This window comes from Dendropsophus ebraccatus, chromosome 2, assembly GCF_027789765.1.
Source record: "Dendropsophus ebraccatus isolate aDenEbr1 chromosome 2, aDenEbr1.pat, whole genome shotgun sequence".
Classification (NCBI taxonomy): domain Eukaryota; kingdom Metazoa; phylum Chordata; class Amphibia; order Anura; family Hylidae; genus Dendropsophus; species Dendropsophus ebraccatus.
The window spans coordinates 141,860,679-141,881,621 of NC_091455.1; the positions used below are offsets into that span (position 1 = coordinate 141,860,679).

The 20,943-nt window shown below is 43.2% G+C and overlaps 1 protein-coding gene across 2 annotated transcripts in view; it reads right to left on the reverse strand.

Moving 5' to 3' along the window:
- CDK13 (cyclin dependent kinase 13) overlaps positions 1-20,943 on the reverse strand; it is a 52,131-nt gene that overhangs the window by 16,905 nt on the left and 14,283 nt on the right. For both annotated transcript variants that reach the window (XM_069958406.1, XM_069958407.1), the window contains exons 2-8: positions 19,488-20,069; positions 18,326-18,490; positions 16,548-16,687; positions 15,806-15,976; positions 13,089-13,278; positions 8,882-8,938; positions 534-635 (exon numbers count right to left, since the gene is read on the reverse strand). In XM_069958406.1, coding sequence (XP_069814507.1) covers positions 534-635; positions 8,882-8,938; positions 13,089-13,278; positions 15,806-15,976; positions 16,548-16,687; positions 18,326-18,490; positions 19,488-20,069 — 1,407 coding nt within the window. The remainder of the gene's footprint in view (positions 1-533; positions 636-8,881; positions 8,939-13,088; positions 13,279-15,805; positions 15,977-16,547; positions 16,688-18,325; positions 18,491-19,487; positions 20,070-20,943) is intronic.

The window sequence follows — 20,943 nt, forward strand, 5'->3', positions numbered from 1 at the left end:
CTTTAAAGCACCGGCTCATTAAAGCAAGGGCTGCACAGAAATATCACTAATGATGTCCGTGCAGCGCCGTCTGCATGATTATCGAGCAGTCTGTAAGTAAGCACTGATCTAGCAGACTGGTGCATGCTTACTCCATGTGTCAGGCTTTAAACTAGATGACCATGAAGCATTCAAAAGGTGCTTAGGTTACTAGATTTTTTTTGACCACAGAAAGGTTGTTCACTTTATTCTATGCTCCACTCAGGGGTCGTGTACGATTCCTATACAGAGAAGCTCCAACAATTAAAAGAGCAGGAGCTTCTAAAAGTGTCCATTATAAATAAATTTTCTCTCATTTTAAATACAATGAGGCGGATTTCTCAACTGTCTAAAAGTAAACCTTAAATTTCCTAAAGTGATCTGATAAAATGAAGCTTAGCTGTCGTCAGCTATTAGCAACAGAGTTTTTCTTACAGATGGTTTCACAACGATAAAATAAATAAGTAGAGTTAATTCAGACATATGGTCATATAATGTGACATCTCTCTACTCACCCACAGCTCCAGACATCAATAGCTGGTGTATATCGTTCTTCTCCAAGCAATAACTCAGGGGGGCGATACCATAAGGTTATGACCTTATTTGTGTAAGGCCGGCTAAACACAAGCACAAAAAAATAAGTTTCTGCAAATAGAAACCTGCAACTCAGTCACTGTTTAAGTTTTAGGCATAGATATATTGTTCTCATATGCAGTTTTGTATTTATTGCATTTTTATAAAAGTTTTTAAAACATTTTGCAAGTAGAAAACATGTACAAACAAAAGGTTCTCCAACATTACAGCAGTACCCTAGATAAGCAGGATCTACCATTGCAAAATATTCTGAACACTTTTGTGTGCCAAGTTTACAGTATGTTTAGTAAATTAAATATACAGAATCGAACCAGTAAGAGATCATGCACCATCTTAACCGTGCTTCTCAGTTCAAATAATGTCTGCTTCCTTATAGTTCACTTCAGGATACTAACATCCATAGACTGGGGTAAATAAGTATAAGCCTATACAAGCTACAAGTGGAACCTGCATAATTCCATGGATGCTAGACCAGATTCATCCAGCCAGCTCCCTAATTTTTTTTTTTTTCCTTCAAATTTATTTAAAGTGTCACTGTCACTTAAATTTTGCAGAAACCGTACAAGCGATTTTAAGAAACTCTGTAATAGGTTTTATTAAGCAAAAGAGCTTCCTTCTGTACTCAAAAAGCTGTTTCCCAGCCTCCTCCCCACCACTACTTATCTGTGCATTATCAGGCAAAGCCATCTACATTACAGAGGAGCAAAGTGAAGACAGGTTTACAAAGTCCTTTATAATCTAAGGAGGGGGACGATAGAGCAGGAAGAGGAGAGAAACAGCCCTACCATTTGTAGACTGGGCACATAAAAAGGATGGATTCACAGTTCAGAAAAGTCAGCGCTAGTCTGGGATCTTAATGAGAGAAGATTGCAGGATGTTTTGTGCAGTGACGCCTTTCCTCCTCTCCTCCAGCTTTTTGAGTACAGAAAGTTTATTAGCCAGTTAAAGAGGATGTACCACCAGGTACATCCTCTTTAACCTGAACCAACGGCGCCGGCACGGGGAAGCCAGTGCCACGGTCCATTTTCGGACCGAGGACCGGTTCCCGTGCATGGTGCCGTTCTATGCACCGGAACCGGCCGGTGCTTAAGCACTGGAGGTAGAGCGGTGCATAGAACGGCACCATGCCTCGGTCCGAAAAATGGACCGCGGCACCGGCTTTCCCGTGACGGCGCCGTTCGATCCGTGGGTTCAGGTTAAAGAGGATGTACCTGGTGGTACATCCTCTTTAACCCCTTCAAGACCGAGCCTATTTGCACCTAAAAGACCAGGCTCATTTTTCAAAATCTGACCTGTCTCACTTTATGCGCTTATAGCTCAGTGATGCTTTAACGTATGCTAGCGATTCTGAGATTGTTTTTTCGTCACATATGGCACTTTATATTAGTGGCAAAATTTGGTCACTACTTTGTGTGTTTTTTGTGAAAAAACATCAAAATATCATGAAAAATTGAAAAAAGTAGCATTTTATGAACTTTGAAATTCTCTGCTTCTAAAAAAAGAAAGTTGTATTACATAAATTAGTTACTAAGCCACATTACTGATATGTCCTCTTTATTCTGGCTTCATTTCATAAACATATTTTACTTTTTTAGGGTGTTACGGGGGTTAGAAATGTATCAGCAAATTACCACATTTTCGTGAAAGTTTCCAAAACTGATTTTTTTGGGGACCAGTTCTCATTTTTAGTTGATTTAGGAGGTTTGTATACTGGAAACCCCCATAAGTGACCCCATTTTGGAAACTAGACACCTTAAAGAATTAATCTAGGGGTATAATGAGCATTTTAACCCTACAGGGGCTGGAGGAAAGTATTCACCATTAGGCTGTAAAAAAATGAAAAATTAAAATTTTCCAATAATATATACATTTAGATTAAAGTTTCTCATTTTCAAAAGGAACATGAGAGAAAAAGCACCCCAAAATTTGTAACACATGTTCTCTTGAGTACTACGGTACCCCATATGTGGGCGTAAACCACTGCATGGGCACACAGCGGGGCTCAGAAGGGAAGGAGCGCCAATTAGCTTTTCCATTGCAGATTTTGCTGAAGAAGTTTCCGAGCGCCAGGTGCATTTGCAGTGCCCCTGTAGTGTCAGCAGAGAGAAAAAACCCCATAAGTCACCCCATTTTGGAAAGTACACCCCTCAAAGAATTCATCTTGGGGTAGGATGAGCAATTTGACCCCACAGGTGTTAGAGGAAAGTATTCAAAATTAGACAGTAAAAATGAAAAACTCAAATTTTTTCCAATAATATGTTCCTTTAGTTTGAAATTTTTCAATTTCACGAGGAACAAGAGAAAAAAAGTACCCCAAAAATTGTAACGCAGGTTCTCATGAGTACAACGGTACCTCATATGTGAGCATAAACCACTGCATGGGCACACAGCGGGGCTCAGAAGGGAAGGAGCGCCAATTAGCTTTTTCAATGCAGATTTTGCTGAAGAAGTTTCTGAGCGCCAGGTGTGTTTGCAGAGCCCCTGTAGTGCCAGCGGAGTAAAATCTCGCCATAAGTCACCCCATTTTGGAAAGTGCACCCCTCAAAGAATTCATTTTGGGGTGTGGTGAGCATTTTGACCCCACAGGTATTAGAGGAAAGTATTCAAAAGTAGACAGTAAAAATGAAAAACTCAAATTTTCCCAATAATATGTTCGTTTAGTTTGAAATTTCTCAATTTCACGAGGAACAAGAGAAAAAAAGTACCCCAAAATTTGTAACGCAGGTTCTCCTGAGTAAAAAGGTACCTCATATGTCGGTATAAACCACTGTATGGGCACACATCAGGGCTCAGAAGGGAAGGAGCGCCAATTAGCTTTTTCAATGCAGATTTTGCTGAAGAAGTTTCTGAGCGCCAGGTGGGTTTGCAGTGCCCCTGTAGTGCCAGCGGAGTAAAATCTCGCCATAAGTCACCCCATTTTGGAAAGAGCACCCCTCAAAGAATTCATCTTGGTGTGTGGTGAGCATTTTGAACCCACAGGTATTAGAGGAAAGTATTCAAAAGTAGACAGTAAAAATGAAAAACTCGAATTTTTCCAATAATATGTTCCTTTAGTTGGAAATTTCTCAATTTCACGAGGAACAGGAGAGAAAATTCACCCCAAAATCTGTAACGCAGGGTCTCCTGAGTAGAACGGTACCCCATATGTGGGCATAAACCACTGTATGGGCACACAGCCGGGCTCAGAAGGGAAGGAGCGCCAATTAGCATTTTCTCTGCAGATTTTTCGGAAGAAATTTCTGAGCACCAGGTGCATTTGCAGAGCCCCTGTAGTGTCTACAGAATAGAATCCCCCCAAAAGTCCCCCCATTTCGGAAAGTACACCCCTCAAAGAATTCATATTGGGGTAGGATGAGCATTTTGGCCCCACAGGTATTAGAGGAAAGTATTCAAAATTGGCCAGTAAAAATGAAAAACTTGAATTTTTCCAATAATATGTTGGTTTAGTTTGAAATTTCTAAATTTCACAAGGAACAGGAGAAAAAATGTACCCCAAAATCTGTAACGCAGGTTCTCCTGAGTACAACGGTACCCCATATGTGGGCATAAACCACTGTATGGGCACACAGCAGGGCTCAGAAGGGAAGGAGCGCCAATTTGCTGGAGCAAAACCGCAGCTAGTAACAGTTATTAGAATAGCGCAGTTACTAAAATACAGTAAAAAAAATTAGATTACAGGTAATGTGGGGTGGTTACGGGTAATCTGGGGTGGTTACGGGTAATCTAGAGGTGGTTTTGGGCAGTCTGAGGTGGTTACGGGCAGTCTGGGGTGGTTACGGGCAGTCTGGGGTGGTTACGGGCAGTCTGGGGTGGTTACGGGCAGTCTGGGGTGGTTACGGGCAGTCTGGGGTGGTTACGGGCAGTCTGGGGTGGTTACGGGCAGTCTAGGGTGGTTACGGGAAGTCTGGGGTGGTTACAGGCAGTCTGGGGTGGTTACGGTTAATCTGGGGTGGTTACGGTTAATCTGGGGTGGATACGGTCAACATGGGGTGGTCACAGGCAACCTGCTGTGGTTATGGCAACCTGGGGTGGTTACAGGCAACCTGGGGTGGTTAGAGGCAACCTGGGGTGGTTAGAGGCAACCAGGGGTGGTTATGGGCAACGTGGGGTGAATACGGACAACCTGCTGTGGTTACAGACAATCTGGTATGGTTACAGGCAACCTGCTGTGGTTACGGACAATCTGGGGTGGTTGCGGACAATCTGGGGTGGTTACAGGCAACCTGCTGTGGTTACGGATAAACTGAAGTGCTAATAGGTAATCTGAGGTGGGTACCTGTAATCTCGCGTGGTTACGGGCAATCTGGAGGGGGTCACTGGCAATTTGGGGTGGTTAGAGGCAAGGTACAGTGTTCAGAGGCAAGGTGCGGTGGTCAGATGCAAGGTGCGGTGGTCATAGGCGATGTGCGGTGGTCATAGGCGACGTGCGGTGGTCATAGGCGACGTGCGGTGGTCATAGGCGACGTGCGGTGGTCAGAGGCGACGTGCGGTGGTCAGAGGCGACGTGCGGTGGTCAGAGGCGACGTGCGGTGGTCAGAGGCGACGTGCGGTGGTCAGAGGCGACGTGCGGTGGTCAGAGGCAAGGTGCGGTGGTCAGAGGCAACCTGCGGTGGTTGCGTGCAATCTGGGGGGATTACATGTAATCTGGCATGATTACGGGCAATCTGGGGTGGTTATGCCCAACCTGCGGTGGTTAGGGGCAACCTGGAGGGGTTACAGACAATCTAGAATTGTTACGGATAGAGTGAAGTGCTTATAGCTAATCTGGGGTGGTTACATGTAATTTGGGGTGGTTACAGGCAATCTGGGGTGATTACGGACAATCTGGAGGGGGTCACTGGCAACGTGCGGTGGTTACGGGCAACGTGCGGTGGTTACGGGCAACGTGCGGTGGTTATGGGCAACGTGCGGTGGTTATGGGCAACGTGCGGTGGTTACGGGTAATCTGGGGGGTTACGTGCAATCTGACGTGATTACGGACAACCTGGGGTGGTTACGGGCAACGTGCGGTGGTTACGGGTAATCTGGGGGGGGTTAGGGGTAATTTGGGAGTAAACTGTAATTATTACTATAATAAAAAGTGTGTGTTTTATTTTTTTGTATGTTTGTCACTTTTTGTACTTTATACATTCATTTTCACTGTATTACTATGATTACTGTGATATTTTCTATCACAGTAATCATAGTTCAGTGACAGAGACCAAATTGGTCTCTGTCACTTTAAATTTTCAGAGCTTGGCTGGTTGTGGAGCGCATGCGCACTTCATAACCAGCCAGGACGTCGAGGAGGAAGGAGCTCCGTGGATCCGGTGAGTATATGGGGAAGGGAGGGTGACTCGGGGACGGGGGTGACAGGGGGGGTGGGGGGCGACTTGGGGGGTGGGGGGACATCACTTCTTATCCCCTGTCACCAATCATTCATGGTGACAGGGGATAAAAAGTGCCGGCGGCACATGGTACAAGCGATCAGCGGTATATAGTATATACCGCTGATCGCTTGTACCGGGACCCCACAGGGGGGGTCCCGATGACTGCCCCATGCTCTCCGCTACCTCCGGTGGCGGAGAGCATGGGGCTTTCATTCATTTTTCTTGCTTGATCACTGTGAACAGACATTAGTCTGTTCACAGTGATCGCGGCGGCCATCTTGGATCCGATGGCCGCCGCGGGAGGGGGGGATAGTGACTGGGGCACTAGGGGGCTGATCTGGGGTCTGATTTTTACTTATTTCATCTCCCCCCACCGTGGATTCACGGTGGGGGGAGATGAAATACAGCGGCGGCACCGGCCCATTAGTGACCGCCGTTTCGGCGGTCACTAAGGGGTTAATGGGGGTCAGCTGCGGGATCGCAGCTGATCCTCATTATCTCCGGTGCTGTACACAGATGAGAGCGGGATCGCTGTCCCTGTAGCGATCCCGTTCTCATCACAAAGCCCCTGTCAGTCAGGAACGTATATGTACATTCCTACTGCACGGGGCATGTGCAATAGGAACGTATATATACAGATGGCTGACGTGAAGGGGTTAAAGGAGTTATCCAGGCTTAGAAAAACATGGCTGCTTTTTTCAGGAAACAGCATTACTCTGGTTTTGCATCTCAGTTCTACTAAAGTGAATAGAGCTGAATTGTTATACCACACACAACCAGAGAACAGGGGTAGCACTGTTTTTGCAAGAAGATGTGTTTTTCTAATCTCTTTCACTTTCCCTACTACAGACACATGAGGTCTTTTTTTGTACTTTGTTTAATGACACCCTTAATTTTTCCCTAAAATATGGTCCAAAAAAAAAACAAAAAAAAAACAACTTGGGAATTTTGGGGGTTTACACCGTTTATGTGGTAAAACTTACATGTTATTTATAGTCTTCAATTCAGTACAAAAACAATTAAAAATGTGCTTAAAATTGCTCCTATACATTTTTAATTTTTCAGTCTTTGGGGCTAATTGAAGACTCATTTGTGCTGTAGTTTTTATCAGTACCACATTTGCATATTTATATGACATTTTGTTCATTAAAAAATCGGGGGAAAAGGAAATAACTAACATCTACTAAGGGGAAGGGTTTTCTTATTAAAAAAATAAATTTTTAAACACACTTTCAGTCTCCCAAGTGGACATTTGATTGCTCATTCAGACCAATGCAGTACATATTTCTTGCATTGAGCCTTTAACCCCTAGACGACCCAGGACGTAGAGTTACGTCATGGAAGTCTGTCACCAGACGACCCTGGACGTAACTGTACGTCCTGGGTGGTTCTCCCGCTATGAAGCGCGCTCTGGAGCGGAGCGCGCTTCATAGCAGGTGGGGGCCGGCTGCAATCAGCAGCCGGGACCTCACCGGTAATTACACGCTGCAGCAATCGCGCTGCCGCGTGTCATTAACCCCTTAAACTCCGCGACAGGAGTCCCCTGTCACTTACCGATCGGGACCCCCGCAGTGTGACTGCGGGGGTGCAGATCGTTGAAACGGACCGCCGGAGGTCTCTCACCTGCCTCCGCGTGGTCCGATCGGCGATCTGCTGCACTAAGCCTGCATAGGCAGGCTCAATGAGCAGATCGCCGATAACACTGATCAATGCTATGCCTATGGCATAGCAATGATCAGTGTAAAAATCAAACTAGTGTATGTAAAAGTCCCCCAAAGGGACTTCAAATGTGTAAAAAAAAAAAAAAAAGTTTAAAAACACTATTACACTACCCCAAAACCCCTCCCCCAATAAAAGTTGAAATAACCCCCCCATCCCATTATATAAATAAAAAATATAAAAATAAATAAATAGATAAACATATAATATACCGTAGTGTGCGTAATTGTCCGATCTATTAAAATATAACAAGCGTCCTTGTGATCGGTGAACGGCGTACACGAAAAGAGGGGGGGAAAAATGCGCGGATTACCGATTTTATGTTACATTATATATTTTAATAAAAATCAACAAAAAGTGATCAAAACGTTCGATCTTCACAAATATGGTATTAATAAAAACTAGAGATCATGGCGGAAAAAATGACACCCCATACAGCCCTGTAGGTGTAAAAATAAAACTGTTATAAGTGTCACAATAAGCCCATTTTATTAATATTTAATTGCCAAAAAAAGGATTTCATAAAAAAAATATAACATTAGAGAATCTGTGTAACCTGCATATGGTTGTGTTCAGACTGACCTATAGAATAATTGTATCATGTCGCTTTTACCATATAGTGCATTACGTAGACACAGGAACCCCCTAAACGTTACCATATTGCATACTTTTTTACGATTTCACCTATTTATATCTTCATAAATAATATATTTGGGATTCTGTCATACATGTTATGGTAAAATTAATGATGTCATTACACAGTACAACTATTCCTGTAACAAACAAGCACTTACATGGCTTGTAGATAGAAAACTGAAAAGTGCTAGAGCTCTTAGAAGGGGAGGAGGGAAAAACGAAAACACTAAGATCAAAATTTGCGCGGTCCACTGGGTCATTTTGGGCCTGGTCCTCAAAGGGTTAAATCATTTCAATCAAAAATATTGCTCAAGCCTGCTGTAGGCATTCTGTAGCAATAGTCAATTCATGCCAATCCTACAATGGATCAGCTCAACCACAGGGAGCGGACCTTTCCATTGCGCCATGTTTAAATGCCACAATCAGAATTGACCAGCACAGTTAAAATAGCCAACAACAGAGATTGCTCTATTAGCCACAGCCCGATTGGGCTGATTGGTTCCCTTTAAAGGTAGTTCAATGTGTAGTATTGTGGGAGAGCTTACCTTTCTTCTGAACTGTACAGCCTTGCAAGTCCAAAATCTGCCAGCTTGATCTGCCCCCTTGTGGAAATAAAATATGCATTGATGAGAATGCAGAATATATCATATTCCCTATACAGTAGCTCAAAATAGGATGCTTTCAAACACTACCCCACTGCAAAATATAGTCATCTTATTGAAAAAGGAATTAAAGCTTGGTTTAGACTATGTTTTTGCAATCCATTTTTTTTAATCAGTTTTTCCATTGACTTCAATTAAAAAAAAATATATTAAAGGGGTTCGCCACTTTATAGTAAAACTGCTCAGTGTACAGTATTAGTTAGTGTACTCACTGTATATACTGACAGCAGCTCCCGATGTACCTCACAGAGCTAATACCAGACTCCCCTCCTCCAGGCTGGGCTGCTTTGCTCTGTGGTGTTTTGGTCCATAAGATTGCTGACATGGAGAAGCATGTGACCAAGCCCCGCCCCCCAGTGTCAACCACTATGTATATGTCTATGGAGGACACAGGGGACAGGGCATGGTCACAAGCTCCTCCATGTCAGCCATTTTATGGACTGAAACAAAACAGAGCAGGGCAGCACAGCATGGTGAAGTGGAGCCTGATTTCACCTCTATGGGGTACACAGGAAGCTGCTGTCAGTATATACAGTGAGCACACTTACTAATACTTTGTACTGACCTATTTTACTATAAAGTGGCCAACCCCTTTAAGAAAAAGTGTGTGTTTTGGGGTCTGCCAAAAGTGTGAAAAGCACTACAAATATGTGAGTTTATCAATTCAAAGTCTTTTTCTACGACTTGGCCTATTCAACGCACTGGTCCAGTCGCACATTTACATGGTGGAGTGGTGAATTGATTTATTAAACTGGTGCACGGTCTGTAATTCTTTGTAAACTGGGTGTGATAATCTGATTTATGAAACAGGCAGGAATAAGAATTTTTGGATTAGGGGTAGACAGCAGAAATACGTTGTAGATTGTTGCGTATATCAGCAGTTGAGTAGTTTATTAGAAATAATACAGACAGCAGCTGGTACAGACTTTAAAAGGAGCGGACTCTGCTCATGAGCTCACTCCATTCACCACTTTACAACTACCCCTTGTGTATTCATAGTGCGCCAAAAAGTTTCAAACACTGACTTTGATGGTACTTTGGCAGGAAAGTGCAGTGTGTTCAAGCTATATACCACAGTCCGCATCAAATTGGTCTGCATGGCTGTTGTCTCTAAAGGAAGCCTCTTCTAAGACAATGCACAAGAAAGCCCAAAGACAAGCAGACTAAGGGCCCTATTACATGGGTCGATTATCGTGCAGAAAATTGCTATATCGTTTGAATTTAAACGATAATTTTCCTGTGTAGTTGCAGGCAATGATTGAAAAATCGATCAGGTCGTTGATTTATAATGCATTTACACAGACAGATTTATCTGACAGATTTTGGAAGACAAAGCAAGGAATGGACTTAAAGCGTAACTGTCATTTCAGGGTCATTTTTCTGAAAACATTAAATATCAACAGTACAAGCGATTTTAAGAAACTCTGTAATAGGTTTTATGTACTAAAAGAGTTTCCTTCTGTACTGAAAAAGCAATCTCCCAGCCTCCCCCCTCACATCAAATGAAGCAGGATTTCTGTCTCCATTATGTGGCTATGGAGAGGGGAGGGGCTGTTAGGAGTGACTGAGTACGGAGGATTTCTACAAAGCACAACACCCTGCAATCTTCTTCCAGTAAGTTCATAGATAAGCACTGACCTTTATGACACCTGAATTTAGCGTTTTAGGTGCCCAGAGAGTCTACAAACAGCTGACCTTCATGTCACCTCTTCCTGCTCCCTCATCTCCCTCGGCCCCTCCCCCTTCATAGGCTTACAATGGAGAGAGCAGAGCCCGTCTTCACTGGCTTCTCTGTAATGAAGACGTGTTTGCCTGATAATGCACAGATAAGAAGTCAGAGGGGGAGGCTGGGAGATTGCTTCTTGAGTACAGAAGGAGGCTTTTTTGGCTGATAAAACCTATTACAGAGTTTCTTAAAATCGCTTAGACTACTGATTTCTGCAATAAAAAAAAAAAAACATGACAGTTACGCTTTAAGAGGAGAAATCTTAGGGCCCTATTACACCAAGAGATGTCTGACAGATTTTTTCAGCCAAAGCCAGGTACGGACTATAAACAGAGAACAGGTCGTAAAGATAAGACTGAGATTTCTCCTCTTTTCAAATCCATTCCTGGCTTTGGCTGAAAAAAAGAATCTGTCACACATCTTTTGGTGTAATAGGGCCTTTAGTCTTTCCTGTATGACCTGTTCCCTGTTTATAGTCTGTTCCTGGCTTTGACTTTAAAAATCTGCCAGATAAATCTCTCTGTGTACACGCACCATTAGATCTGACCCTAAAATCATTGTTAGGGTAGCTTCACACGTACTGCATCGCAGCGGATTTTCTGCTGCGGATCGACAGCAAATTTGACTAAATGAATGAACAAAGTATCAAATCTGCACCATCAAATCTGCTGCGGATCTGCAGCAGAAAATCCACTGTGATGCGATACGTGTGATGCTACCCTTAATGGTTCACTATAATTCGATCACTGTAATTCCGCATTTGTTCACTAATTATTCAGTTGTTCAATTGTTTCTTCTTTTGCCGGGATCACATTGAGTAAACTTTTGTAGTAACGAACATCACAACTACTATCGTTTATTGTTAAAAATTTGTCTGATAGGACCCTAAGGGCTAGAATAAGCTTTGTCTGATAGGACCCTAAGGGTCCTTTTCCACGGGCCGAGGAGGGCCCGATCAACGATGTAAACGAGCGGCGATCTGCTAGATCGCCGCTCGTTTACTGGGTCTGTTCCACGACCCGATGATCGCTGAGCGAGGGCTGCAAGGACATCGGTAACGATGTAGCAGCATCATACATTACCTGGCTGCAGGGCTTGTCCTCCGCTCCGTCTCCTCCCCGGGTCCCCCGCGCTCTATCTTCTAAATGGCCCGGTCCCAGCCTGTGACTGGCTGAGCGCTCCGTCAGCTGACCGGCCATTCAGAAGATAGAGCGCACGGCACCCGGGGATGAAGACAGCGCAGAGAAGAAGCCCTGCACCCAGGTAATGTATGATGATGCTGCTGCTGTTTCTTCTCAAATCGTCGGTCGCCCGCCGCGCACCGCTATTCAACCGTAGCGATGCGCGGTGGTGGAACGATGATTTTAGGTCTGGGCCTAAATGAACGATCAGCCGATGACACGATCATCGGCTGATCGTTCTCTCTATTTCACCGAACGATAATCGGCCGAATCGGGCCAAATGGGGCCGATCCGGCCAATTATCGTTACTGTGGAATAGGGCCCTAAGGGCTAGAATAAGCCCTAAGGACATGGATTACTGGAACCATGTCCTGTGGTCTGATGAGACTAAGATCCATTTATTTGGCACAGATGGTGTCAAGTTTGTGGTGGTAACCAATACAAAGACAAGTGTGTCTTGCCTACAGTCAAGCATGGTGGTGGGAGAGTCATAGTTTGGGGAGCTATGGAACTATGAGTGTCAATGTATCCTGTGACATACTTTCTGGAAAACTGGAATGCAGAGCACAGGACAACCACTGCCTTTCTAAAGAAACTGAGGGTTAAGGTGCTGGTCTGGCCAGGCATGTCTCCAGACTAAACCCTATTGAGCAACTTATGAAGCTCCAGTAAACTCTGTGCCCAAGAAAGTTAAGGCAGTGCTGGAATATAAAGATGGCCACACAAAATATTGACACTTTGGTCACAACAGCCCTTTTTCACCCTAAGTTGTGAACTGATTTTTGTTGCCAGGGGTTTAGATAATAATGGCTGTGTTGACTCATTTTAAAGGAACACCAAAATTTACACTAATACAAGCTATACATTTACAACTTTACATTGTATCATAGCGTCATCTGTGCTGTCCCATGAAAATCTCTCTCTTTTGTGAGATACTGTAAGTAAAGTGTGTGCATCTTCTAGTCACAATGTGAAGGTCACTGAGAATGTATGTAAATTAGTTCTCCTACACACTTTTAGGTGCCCCTAAAGAGACATCTTTCTGGAGAGCTCATTTGCATACCTTTTCCCAGGAAGCATTGCCTGTAGGACTCTTTACACACACTGGATCTCCAGAAAGAGAAATAGTAAGTGTCACAGAGAAGGAAGATCATAAAACATGCCAAATATCAACCCAAAATACCTGTTGTTTAGTAGAATATTCGAACATTTAATGTCTCTGTGCAAAAAATTCTTCTTGTGACAGTAGTCCAAACCTTCCATAAGTTGCCTCATAAAAGATTTAATGTGAAGTTCATTGAAATGCACTAGTCCTGATTCCAACAGACCCATCAGATCATGGTCCATGTATTCAAATACAAGGTAAAATGCACCTGTAGCAATTGAAAAAGGCATAAATTATGTTTAAAGTATTATTACAGTCAAATCAGGGAGACAACTAGAAGGTTCAAGACATCATGTAGATAAATGTTCATGGAGAGTCACACCTATACAATCCTGGTAAAATGTAGATCCTGTTTTATCCGGCGTTCATTTGAATCAAACAATGGACCCTTTTTTTTAACGCAACTGTAATGAGCCTGAAAGTCATTTGTATGGCAAAAATACTTTTTTATTCAGTGAAATGGCAAAACAGTTTAATAGGACAGAAAGATACGTGAACAAGCCACACAGAAAACAAATACTGGAAAATAATTCTGTATCCTGTTTCTTTTAACCCAATTTGACATCCAGGAACATCAGCATAGGTTAAGGCATGTACAGAGAGGGGTTATGATGGGAGCCCTCTCTGTACAGCGCTATTCCCAGCTATCAGCAGCCAGGAATCGCAGCTAATAGCCAGTGTGGCCTGATCACCATGGTGGCTAAATAACCATTTACATGCATTTACATGGTTTGAAAAAGCCATCACCTGGAGTCTAGTGGACGGATCACTCCCCACTGCCGGGCCAGGGCTCTGCGGCGTAATGACACTGATCCTGGTTTGGTGCTCCATTACTATGGGCTCCAGCAGTCCATAGTAATCAAGCACTGATCGCATAGATCAATGCAATACATATCTGATATTGTCACATGTGGATTTGCCCAAACTATTTTATTATCACACTCCCACCTAAAGTGCCAAATTGCAGATTTTTGGTCACATCACATCCAGAAAATTAGTAATAAAAAGTGATCAAAAAGTTGCATTGACGCCAGCAAGCTAACAGTACAAAAAAATTACACCTCAAATATCCCCATAAACCAAAAAAATAAGATAGTTATAAGGATGGTAATAGAGCAATTTTAAGAACATTTAGTTTTTAGGGTTTTTCTTGTTTAAAAGCAGTAAAAAAAAATAAAAGGTTATATAAAGTTGCCTATCGTAATCATACTGGCTTGAAGAATTTAGAAAACATGCCATTTTTACCACAGGGTGAATGCCATAAACACAACAATCCCCCCCCCACACACACACTGAAATTTCATCACGCAAATAGCTTTCTACCGATTTCAACGCATATTTTATAGAACATTTAACTGTCACTGCAAAAGTACAATTGCTGTTGGGGAAAAAAAATAAATAAAAAAAAAAGAGGTATCAAGTGGGTGTGTAGGTGAAAAAAGGCAAGTGCTGTGGCTTGAGGACAAATCAAGTGCAAAAACGAGGGAAGGGGTTTCTTTTCCTTTTAGTGTGCTATGCTTTCTGGATATATAACAAGTTTTACTTTATGTATTCAGAAATCATATGGAGATTCGTTGTCATAACACACATATAAGTAGGAGTAAAAAAAATATCAGCCACAACATTAAAACCACTGACGTGATGCAAATAACATGGATTATTTCCATTAAAAGGGGTAGTTTACCAAGTATTTTTTTGTTTAAAGGGAACCTGTCACCCCCCATGCTGGGGTGAAGGCCGCCCGAGCGCTAGAGCCCTGGATACTCACCCCATCTCGCCAAGTCCCGCTCCTGGAGCAGGTCCAGGGACGAAGATATCCTTGTCGGATGCCCAGTGCGCGCTGCAAAGATGAGTCCGACGCCCATAGAGAACGACTGCTCCAGTCATTCTCTATGGGCATCGGACTATTGAACATACTCTATTGTACAGTTGAAAAACAGAGGCCCAGAACATCTGAATAAAAAGGCAATCCCGCCGTATGTGTAGGTAAGAGCCAATAGCCCCACCGCATCTCCAACAGGTAGGGGAAGCGGATGGGAACATCGCATGCAGTTTGTCTTGGCATCTGGAAGCAGGTAAAACTAACAAGCATAAGGATATCAGCCACATTAACAAAAGACAAAATGTGATGGCTAGATGACTCGGTCAAAGAATCTCCAAAACAGTGGTGCAAGTGGTTCCTTATATACAATAGCTGACACCATCTGTTCTTCAAAGAAGAAAAGTTGGCGAACTGTAAACAGAGTCATGAACACTTGAAGCTCACAGATACATGAAAGTGTCAAAAGGTGTGCCCCCATCTGTTGTGATCCCACTGAAGAACTATATCACAATTTGCTGAATAAACTTAAAGGGGCTATCCATCTGATCTCTATGCTCTTTGGCTGAATGGGCCACTTGACTTGTTCACTGTTTTGTTCATTTTTAATTGGGGGGGGGGGGGGGTCGATTAGGAGAGGTTTGTATAATTTGTGCTGCTATTCACTGTACAGTATAAATACTATTTAGATATCATTCTGATGGCCTTTATAACCCCAATAAAAGACATTTTTCTTTTGACATTTTAAAACAATGAAAGAATAAATAAAATATATAGCATTGACTTTTTATTTTAATATTGCTTTATTAGCGTACCAAGTCAATATGTGAGTATAATGGAAGTTTTTTGTTTTTTTTTACCGTAGGAGAAAAAAAAACACAATTAAGAGTATAACTTTAAAGACAACAAACCTTACCTTTATCTTTCTTGAAATCCACAGCATCCTCTTTGTCCGTAACTATCTCCTTCATGTTAATAATGCTCTGGTGGGTGAGCTGTCGAAGAATCTTAATTTCACGTATAGCTGTGATAGGAAAACCTTCTTTCTCATTGTCCAAACGCACTTTCTTTAAAGCCACCATTTCTCCTTCACAGGGGAAAAAAAAAAAAGTGTAATTGCAGTTTCTTATTTTATACCATTTTTAGCCTTGGGTTCTGATTCCAAGGCTGTATATATTCTGGTGCTACGTGGGAACTTCTCTATCATTTCAAAGATATAGGGATTTTTCCATTTGCATGAATTAGCTGCATTTTTTTTCTAAAAAGTCAGGTGGGTGTGAGTTTTAGAAAGGGGTCAGGGTGTATAAACCAGGCTTATGAGGGTGCAAATCTGAAGCTCATGGGCGTGAAAAGGCCCACACTCGAACCAGCGGAAGTTGAAAAAAGCAAGAGAGCAAAAACAGCTATTTAATTAGGGCACTAGAGGTAACAGAATGATATAAAACATTAATTTATCCATAAGCGGGAATCCTGGCCCTTAAAAAAAAAATTATATATTGCTGCACTTACATAGAAAACAAAAAAGAACCTACTTTTACCTCACCGCATTCCCCCATGGTCCTCCTGCTGAACGATCCTGGGGGGAGTGCGGGCCACAGTACCCTTTAAATAAAATTCTTTCAATTTCAAATCTCATTTAGATTTTGCATTTTTCTTACCAGTGTCTTTATCTCTGGCTTTGTACACCTGTCCATAGGTGCCTTCCCCAATGATTCCAATAATATCAAATTTGTCCACGCATCGCTTCCCCCAGTCTATTTCATTCTCATGAATTTCACCACAGCGAGGACCACAGATCCTTTAAGACAATTGGAAGCAAAGATCATTACAAAAGAGATATTTCATAGCATACCTAATAAACCTTGACACATTCCCCTTAATATCTGTAAGGTACTTCCACACAGAGAGAATAACTTCCCCTCTGCACATAACACTCATTATCTAATTAAAGGGAACTGATCAGCTGATATGGTTCCGAGTTGCACAGTATAGATCTACTGTGCAGATCTCCAAAGCTACCAGACGTGGCAGGTGGCTTATAGGGAGCTGCACAGCAGAGCTATGCTGTGCAGCAGGAAGCCATATAAGCACAAGCATGCCGATTGGCTCCTTTCAGGCACACATGCACATAACAAGGACCACTTATAGGCATCTTGATCAAATTTTAATATGGAATCGTTATGGGAGAAGGACGCAGAGAGAAATAAACATTTTAATTCTGAACTTTGCAGCGTCCATGATAAACAATGCTCAGTGATGGAAGTCAAACCCTGTACATCTATTTTGCATGACAGGGAGAGGTGGGGGGAAGGACAGAGGAGGCATGCATGCTGTACCTTACGATGGCCTCTCTGACACGAGCTTAGATGGAAAACATGACTTTTTAAAGTTTGCAAACATCAAGTATCCTTTGATTTCATCAGCTACTCTGACCATAATATTGAGCTTTTTAGCCTACTGGGCACCAAAGCTAACAGTGATGACAGCTAGTGAACAGAGACCTAAGAAATAAAAATGAATGCATTTTGGGATTTTTGAGCAACCCCTCTAATGCAGGACAGCTGCAATCCACAAGACTGTACACATGCAGCATAATGGTTAGAGATCAACCACTAATCCTATAGGATGTAATGCATTTAGGCATATTAAAAATTTTATCGGGTTAAAGGGGTACTCCAGCGGGGGGGGGGGGGGGGGGGGGGGGGCCTCAGGAGGTGGCTGAGGGAAATGATGTCCACTCACCTCCCCGGTTCCAGCGGCGGGTCCCGCATCGCGGCGCTCCGATCCCCGCTTCCTGGTGTCTGACACGGGCGCGAGACGTGACTTCCGCTCAGCCAGACAGTGACGGAATCTGGGCGGACTTGAAACAGATCCCGCCTCAGTCACTGACTGGCTAAGCGGACCTGAGACGTCACGTCTCGCGCCCGTGTCTGACACCAGGAAGCATCCGGGAATCTGCTGGAACCGGGGAGGTGAGTGGACGTCGTTTCCCTTAGCCACCTCCTCCCCGGTCCCAGGAAAAAAATGCCCCCCTGCTGGAGTACCCCTTTAAAGAGGATGTACCATCATCCTTTTTTTGAACCCGGGCCCGGTTCCCTCCATGACACGGCTCCATTAAAATCAATGGAGCTGCATCATAGAGGGGCAGGGGTTTCTTCCCACTGGGGACAGACCGGCCCGCCTCCAGTGTTTCCCCCCCGTCTCGGTAACCAAGAATAGAGCAGCGCTGTATGGGGGAACCGGGCCGCCGTTCAAAAAAAGGACCGCGGCACTGGCTTCCCCGTGCCGTCGCCGTCTGATTCATGTGTGATTTTAAAGAGAGTGTACCTGATGGTACATCCTCTTTAAAGAAAAGATAAAATAGATAGGTAGGAAAATTGTTCACATATAAAGCAGCCACATTTAGGATTGTACAATATGAAACTTTTCCTCATACTTAGGCCTCTTTCTGTTCTTCATCTGTGCTTTCTTCCCCTCTGGGCTACAAGACAGGTCCCCACTTCCAGGAAGCACAGGTGGGAGGGGCAAATCAGAGAGCAAGTGCCTAAGTTTTCTCTCCATCTCCTTCGTAACAGATTTTCCTGGGATGCAGCCACGAAAACTAGTTGAAAATAACAAAAATAAAAGAAATAAAAAACTTCTACAGTGACACAATGTATGTAGCATAGAGCCACAAAACCTGCAAACTACGTAAGCTCTATGCCACACAGTGCCAACAGGATAGGCTTTAAAGAAGCTCTGAACCCTATGAATATGCAAACTTAAAAACCACTACTACAGGATTTTAATTTCACGTAAATATCAGTTGCAAAATGAGCCGGGATTTGTTGCCGATTTTCCCCAGTGACTTCAACTGGAAAGTAAAAGTTCTGTTGTAGGGTTGGCACAATGGGGGTCTATGATTACATTTGGCATATGTATCAAACGTACTCCACTGCCTACCTGTGCAAAATGCCAGTCCAGATGAAAGTGATAAAAAAACTAAAAAAAAAACTACATATAACTGCCACAGCACACTGATCTTACAGATCCCCATGGCACCAATCATTGGGGGCCATGTGAACAGTGCAGAGCTGCCTTGGGAGCAACAGGTAAGTGAAAACACTTCTTTCTTGGCCATCAGCTTGCCTGAATCTGCAGGAGACAAATCTAACCTGCTGATATCTCCTTATAGCAACAGGATGCTGAAGATGTTTCCAATGCAGTTGTAGTTATAATAGGCTAGGAAGGTGGTTTGGTGCACTGGGGGGTGGCACTACCGGATGCACAAAACTGCCTTACTAGCCTAGGGATTGAACTACAAACTGCGCGGAAATGACGCCAAGCATGAAAATGAGAAAACTTCCTTTCATCCTCAGCACCCATGCTGATTTGTCTAACCTGCCGATAGTTTCCCTTTAGTATCTGATTAGACCACTGGGACACCCACTGATCACTGAAACAAGGGTCTCGAGTGCCCCAGTTTAAATTAAGTAGTAGTCATTGTCCTGTCCCCAATGTCGGTAAATCTATTTTGTGCAGATTGCCCCTGGACAAGGGTGTGCATTTTATTTCAGTTGGTATTCAGAGATTTAATTGAGATATTCTATGACACTTGCCTGTTGGCATCATTGGAGAGGACAATGGGAAGAGGTAGTGCTGAAAGAGTTGCTGGTGATGACCCCAAACTTTTAGCCTTCTCAGTGCTAGCTGATGCAGCTTTAGGAATTTTACTTTTTTCTTTTTGACTAGAAGCATCTTCCTTAACAGTGTCCACCTTGCCTGGCTTTCCACTTGCTTTGGCTGCTTTATTTGTATTTGAGTTGTTATCCACAGCTGACGTCTGGGCCGATGCCTTGACTCTACCTTTGTCACTTTTTGCAGTAGGAGATGGTACACTGTCTGCTTTTGTTTTCTTTTGCTCCTTGGCATGGTTTGCTTGCTGGGCATTACTGGCAGCATCTGAATGCCCTTTAGTCGGAGTGGAAGTGCTGGAAGCCTTTGCTAGGGCTCTGGCAGCCACAGCTTCCCTAGCTTTTTTGTTCTTGTTTAGTTCTGCAGCTAAACTGCTCTTTAGCGTGAGTGTACTTGGTGAAATGCTAGAATGTCTGCTCCTGGACCTCGAAACTCTCCGAGAACGACTTCTAGAACGAGAGCGCCGTGCCTTGTAAGGACTTCTGCTCCGTGATCTTGCATTACGCCTGGAAAGAAAAAAGGTAGTTAGTCCAAATTGTATACAGAAAGACAGAGCACTCCTCTTCGATAAGTCGCGGCTCGTGTACCAGACAATTACATTTTCAGCACTGCAGTATTTGCATCTAGTGTCTAGTTTTAGGCAACCCAGTCTTCATAACTCCTGATAACTATCCAATTCTAGTTCCAAAACACTCACAGTAGATAAAGCATCAAAGGGAATAAACCCTGTAAATGCTATGTATTGTAAGAAATCAATCAGTAACTTCTATGTCAACAAGCTGTGGATAACACCCAGTGTAAGCAGCTAAATTATTTACCTGTTTTCTCACCCTGACCCAGATTATTCTATGAGTATGCACAATTACATTATACAACCACAGCTCATAGCATAGTGCTTGGCCTGCCCCATATATTACACAATATATAGTAGCTAGCATAGCTGTCTACACTAACCTTATTTCTACTTCTATAACCCACACAGCATGTATTACGCCAAAGACATATGCTGAAAACAGATGTCCAGGATTAGAGAAGAGTGCCACACCATTGCTCAGGTAGTGTGTAGTATTACAACTCTCCATTCACTTCAATTTAGCTAACCTGTAAAATATCGCATACAAACGTAGGATAAGAGTAAAGCAGCTTTGTTTTTCTTAACCCTTTAACACAGTTCCATATGAATGAGTAATCAATAAGGCAATCTTTACTTTATTTTCACCAGTGATACTCTAGCTGAAATCAGGGAGGACATACAGAAGAAGTTGCCACAAGGACACTGGTCTCAGTTCATGTTACTGGTCTCAGTAACATGTTAGTTCTCTGTGCGGAGAGCGGCGGCAGCGGACAAGCGCGCGTCCTCTCATTCACTCAAAGCAGCAC